This window comes from Leguminivora glycinivorella, chromosome 9 (assembly GCF_023078275.1).
Source record: "Leguminivora glycinivorella isolate SPB_JAAS2020 chromosome 9, LegGlyc_1.1, whole genome shotgun sequence".
Classification (NCBI taxonomy): domain Eukaryota; kingdom Metazoa; phylum Arthropoda; class Insecta; order Lepidoptera; family Tortricidae; genus Leguminivora; species Leguminivora glycinivorella.
In genome coordinates, this window is record NC_062979.1 from 11438607 (window position 1) to 11445020 (window position 6414).

The following is a 6414-nucleotide window of genomic DNA, read 5'->3' on the forward strand; positions in this document are numbered from 1 at the left end:
AAGTCAATTAGATAATTGGTTTATTAATGTAATACATAATTTAATTATTGTAATCTAGGGATTCATTCGCTTATCTATGTCGAATTCAAGTTCGTCATTATTATTGGTACTCTGCGGGGCGTTGCCGAATACACTTTGTAAAACATCAAGGGGTATCGGAGTTGGCCTTGGCCTATTGAAGTTTACGTTGATGTTGGTGAACCGTGTGGGGTTGACAGTGGGTGCTGCGGGTCTCACTGTGGTTGTGACGGTGGCCCCCGTGGTTTGAGAGACGGGGGCCTTGGTTGTGGGGTTGGTGTTAGGCCTGGCTGTGCTGGATGGTTGTAGGACCCGTGGAACGAAACGCGGACACGGCGACTGGCGGGCTATTCCCACATCTGTTAAAAATAATGCAAATATTTTTCTCTATATTTGGCTCAATAGCGAAATTACTTTATTAAAAATATATTTTTGGAAATTGTAAACCAATCGTGAGTGTGCACGGGAAAACGTCGATTGTCGTCGACACTTTGTCGATTACTTTAAAGCCGCTTTGTCAGTTTATTTATATATAAAGATACAAGTAAATATCGCCTTAATGGTTTTGGTCTCACATAGGGACACGGTTGTATTCCGCCTTTGTCGCACAGGCACATGCAGATCACCAGATCTACTAAACCTACTATCTACCTACCAGTCTCTCTCATTAACGATAGATCGTAGCGAGTTTAATGTAATACTTACTGAGCCCACAATTCCGAGCGCACTGCAAGGCCCCAGGGTTGTTGTACGTCACGTTGTTGGTCCCACAGACTGGGTTGTACTCCGCCGTGACCGGACAGGCGCGAATGCAGATCACCAGGTCTATCAACGTCCGGTCAGTGGTGGTGGTCCGAGCGGTTGTTGTACTGGTTGTAACGGGGCGAGTTGGCCGCGGAGACCTGTAAAATAGGAAATTAAAATAATACATATACCCACGGATATATTTAGCAAGGCTCGAATAGGGGATATTCATGGGCCAACTGACACTAGTACCACTACCTCGACCTACTTTACTGATTATTGTTTGTATAACCTTTTTTAAACCCCGACGCAAAAACGAAGGGGTGTTATAAGTTTGACGTGTCTGTCTGTGTGTTTGTCTGTCTGTCTGTCTGTCTGTTTGTCTGTCTGTTTGTCTGTGTGTGTCTATGTCTGTGGCATCATAGATCCCGAACGGATGAACCGATTTATATTTAGTTTTTTTTTGGCTGAAAGCTGAGTTAGTCGGGAGTGTTCTTAGCCATGTTTCATGAAAATCGGTCAACTATGTCGCGGTCGGGGGTTTTTTCAAAATTTTAATTTTGTGGTTAGGTTAGGTTCGGTTAGGTTATAGTTATACTTACTTACTCTAGATAATTTAGTGTCAGTTGACATAAATTCGATTTTTTTCTACATTACCGATTTAAGTTACAGCTTGGATACAGCTTGGAAAAAAGAGTAATGCATTGCGCTGCTGTTGAATGATAGTGGTGCTGTATAAATGCGTAATATACCAGCGATATACTCGTAGCAGTACCTATAAACTAAATCACATACTTTAATTTTACGTTTCATTTAACTTAAAAAAATGTGTGTCGTACGATACACAAAATGTGGCACTAAGTGTCACATTAGACTCGCATATTTATTTATATTATACCTATTAGATGTAAGAACAATAACATTTTATGTGTATAAGCTATGTAAGCTATTGTGGTAAATATATTTCCAAGTCAATGATGGATACAGGAAAACCCTCATGGCTAGGAATGTGTGGAAACATATAAGTTAGTCTTTGCTACCACTAAGCGGATTTTAAGAATTACTTAATTAAGTATTAAAATATACGACTCCGCGTAAGAATCCCTATCAGAATATCAATTAGGCACCGCATTAAAAATGGTTAAGTACAGGGTTGGGCAGATTAACTGTCCTAGTTTAAAAGTGGTATAAAATTTTAAACACACGATAATGTGACAAGTAGTGAGGATTTATATTCATAACATTCTATATTTTAATGTCCTATGTGATATAAATATATTTGCTTTTCTTTAACTTGAATAATTTTAGGCATTTGGTTGTAGAAGGAGTTTGGCCCGGCACGCTCGACCTCATCTGCTATGTCATGCCATTAATGACTACCCGGCCCCAGAACATACCACATTTTTAGCCTTTTGCCATCTCAAAAACTCTGCATTTATTTATATATGAATATATTAATAGTTATCGGTTGCGTGAAGATGCGTAGCGTACTTTTCAAGGTAAAATATCAGCCTAAAAATTTCGACGAAAATGGCACTTTTCCTCATAAAGATATTCTGACCAAGTTTATCTTTTGAATACGTTTGTGGCTGAAATATCTTCGTTTCTATCCCTTAATATAACACCATGCTCAACATCAGTCTGACATTTGTTGAACTCCTGAAATTGAAATGCATTTTCTTAGGAAAATGGCCATCGTTCCGCGTAAGTAGCATAAGGGCTAATAGCCTTATATTTTCTAAAGAAACAGCGTACATAACAAATTATCCTTTCTATTTAGGTCCTTTAGCTTATGGTTATTTTTCAGTATGCAAAACGTTGTCCCCTCTTTATTTATATTATTTTATTGAATATTTTCTGATTTTAGGCACAATTTTGTATGAATCGCCCATAATTACTTGTAGTTACTTTACTGACACGAACCATACAATGCCTATAAAATGGTTACTTGATTTCAGAAGTGAAAGACTCCTATAAACGATTTTTGGTATGCAGTATCAAAGCAGTACTGGATATTTACTTTTTTCAGTTAGTTGAATATCTTGCCCAATCCGCAATGTTCGCTGTTAAATTTTCCAACTGGAATACTTTTTAAAAATGTTATAAAAAATTATAAAACAAACTGTAACGGAAATGTCTTTTAGACTCCGTGAAGGGGATTAAATTGACGATTTAAAACGATAGACTTGGAATAAAAGCAGTTATATTTAAATAGATATCGACATGTAATACAATAGGACACTTATTGTGCCCAACCCTGTATAGGAATGTGAAACTGAAGATTGTATAAGTACCTATTTACCTATATTTATCCATAATTCCAACAAGATGCATAAATTAGTACAAAAACTAGAGTCAAATAATAAGAATAAATAATGATCCTATTATTAAATTGTACAATAAATACGAATACCTAATGATGACATGACGTACCTAGTTGTAGGAACTTGGTTGTTAAAATCCGGAAACACCACGCGGTCAGCGTCATTGGGGGAACGTTGAGGCGGGGTTATATTGCCTTGAGGAGAACCCCGAGGTCCGTTTTGGCCGGGTTGACTGGCATGGCCGAGAGTACCCCAATTTTGATAAGGTCCCCAATGTTGATGGTGGTGACCATTAGTTTTGTCTGGATGTCCGTGTGATGGATGTGGATGTCCGCCGGCAGGTCCCGAATATCCAAGTTGACTGTGTCCGTGACCCCAGTGGTTTTTATAACCGTGGTCCCCATATGGGTGATGATTATGACGATCATAACCTAACGCGTGAGCCTCTCGATCATTGTGATAACCTTGAGTATGGGCATCGTGTCCATATCCATGATCATATCCTGAATCGTTATAATCTTCATAGTTTTCCTCAGAGGCTACTTGTCGGCCGTAATATTTAAATTTGGAACTCGGTCCTACATTGTCCTCATCTCTTTCCCATGACTCGGCATCGTAGTCATCATATCTCACCCAATTTCTGCTGACCGACGATCCACTCATGCAGACCAATACCACTGTGACAAAAAAATGTTTGATTATATTGTTTCTGTATGATCTGATGTTCTTACTGAAATATTAAACAACCCATGAACAACATTTTTACGGCATAACCTTTAGTACCTAGTTAATTTGTTAAATGCGTTTATTGCGCTCCTTCTTCTTTTCACATTTTTAGTTTTGACATGAAACGTTAGGACGTTGGATTTCAAAGGATATAAAATTTCAATCCCCGCGCTATGTAAATGCAAATTGATTCGAGTAAACTCCAAAAAGGTTAATTTTGGAGCCGACACATAAATAAAGCCTGGCCGCTGACATCAGGCAAGAAATTAGTTGGTCAGAAGGTGAAGATTGGTAAAAAACTCCGTAGTTACCTTAAAAACTGCATATTATAATAATAAGGTCTTAAGATATAGATTATATATCGTCACTACTTTAAAAAAACTTGTATCTTCGTCTGTCAATGAAAAGAAGATTGTAGTAAGTATGTATGGAATACATATAGACTTACTGCGTTTTAACTTTGAGGAGCAGCGTGAGATACAAGATTTTTTAAAGAAGTGACGATATTCATAATATAGGAGAGTAGAGACTGCACGATCCCACAGTCAAACCGTGGTAACTGTCTTGTGGAACATTGTTCTTATGTAAACTGTATACTTGTGTGTTAATAAATATTAAAATAAAAAGTTGCTGCCTGCGAAGTCAAAGATTTTGAAAATAATGCTGCGTTCGCCATTACTATTTACCTCATTGGGGCTTTCACAGTTTCACATATGAACTTGAACCCTTTGTACGTTCGACACTCACTTCCCAGTGCAACGTTCTGTTCGAATAAGCCGCTCTAATTAGGTTTTAACCTTTCATTGAGCCGAAACGTACATTAATAGTGTGAATAAAGTACCAAGTTAAAAGTTAGCAGTGATTTTGACAGCCGGCGATGCATGTGTTATTTTCAAAGTAAAACGTTTGACACCTAAAATAAATAATATACATAAATGATAAATGTTGTGTCTAGAAATGACTCTAGGTTAATACTCGTACAACCTCTTATTTATCAAGTATACTTATAAAGAGTCCTAACCAAGAATAATGTTAAACAGCCAGGCGGGGTAAATTTAAAACAAAGCTTTTAACAGTTTTAACACTCGAACACTTATTATATTTCATTTATAATGAAATCTACACAAATTAAGGTATTTTAATGGCGCCTGCCTGGCCCTATATTATAACTTGACACACAGACACAAATACTTAGGTCGACAGACATTTTTCCGATAGACATTTGAAAAACATAGACGTCAACAACTAAATAATTACTTCTGGCCAGTAATTAGATTTCCCAATTTGATATTTAATGACTGACTATAGGTAAATGAAAACACATGAGTACTAACAATAAAATATAGTTATGATTATTTCAGAATTTCATCACAGATTTTATAGTATGGTTAATTAATTATATCTCTTCTGTTGACATCCCCAAAATTAAGGAAATCTAAAGGTATTTTCTATGCTAAATTCTTACAGATGAGATATCATTTTTCAGTAGGTATGTACTTGAGTTGAGGCTCAAATAAAACAACGCAAACTTATATGGCATTGTCAACAGCACTGACGTTTTTACTAAATCTGTATGACCTAATTATGTAAACTGAATGAACAATCATTACTAGTGTTAGTACTCAAACTTCAATACTCTAATAAAATGAACGAATACGGTTCATGTGTTTACATTTATCAAGGTTATAAGGTTACACAAATTCAAGAACAAATTAAGTACGAATGACAACTGAGGAATGTCTTTTCAAAAGGACTTATTTCTATAAGTCAACAAGAGTTATTTCTCTAGGAAGACATTCTCTTGACTTATAGAAATAAGTCCTTTTGTAAAGACACCTTTTTATTAGTAAAAGACACCTTTGTATTAGTAAAGATCACGTAAAATCACGTAATCACGGTAAATTAGCGGCGTCAAGATAAAATACTATTTAGACCTAGGTATAGGTAAATCAAGTGTCTAAAAAAAGATCATATAAAGCGTAAACAAGAAAAATTTAGCTTACCTAGAATAGCGATCCATTCAACCATTTTCTGGGTTATTGTGATAGCCAAATTATAATTTAATTGATCCTTTTTAGGGCACTCTGTCTGCTGGTACGATCCGCGGTCCAGCAAGATCTCAGACATACAACAAGCGAATCTTATGTCCTGTGAGTTTATAACATCCCCACCATGTGAGCTGGTCCTCGCTGCGCTACATTCGTTACCTATATGATTCATGTGTTTATTTTATGAGACGGTTCTGTGAATTGTCGAAGATTTACCCTGAATGAAGGTGGTTGGACGGAACCTATTACATGACGATCATATGGTTTTACTAGTTAAGTTTACAAATATTACATATTTGTGGCACAACCTGGAGTTCATGGACATGGTGGTTCATGGTGAAGTTATGGTAAGCGTTAATGTGGTACCTTTTACTTGAGATCGCCACACACCAATAGGGTAACCACTTGACCACGTTTGTGAAAGTTATCAATATTATGAACTGTAGATAAGCAAGGGAAGGAGCAGAAGATTATAGTAGTACCTAAACTACCTAGTAACTACTATCCACTGTATTCTACACAGCCCGGGCTCTCTTAACATACCTATAAATATA

At 36.6% G+C, this 6414-nt stretch overlaps 1 protein-coding gene across 1 annotated transcript; it reads right to left on the bottom strand.

The window, feature by feature from the left end:
- Positions 1-3: 3 nt before the first annotated feature.
- LOC125229502 lies at positions 4-5969 on the bottom strand. The gene is made up of 4 exons (XM_048134354.1): positions 5816-5969; positions 3196-3763; positions 724-920; positions 4-377 (listed from the first exon to the last, which is right to left on the bottom strand). The coding sequence occupies exons 1-4, from the start codon at positions 5937-5939 to the stop codon at positions 55-57; spliced, it is 1212 nt and encodes a 403-aa protein (XP_047990311.1). The 5' UTR covers positions 5940-5969; the 3' UTR covers positions 4-54.
- Between the last annotated feature and the right edge of the window lie 445 nt (positions 5970-6414).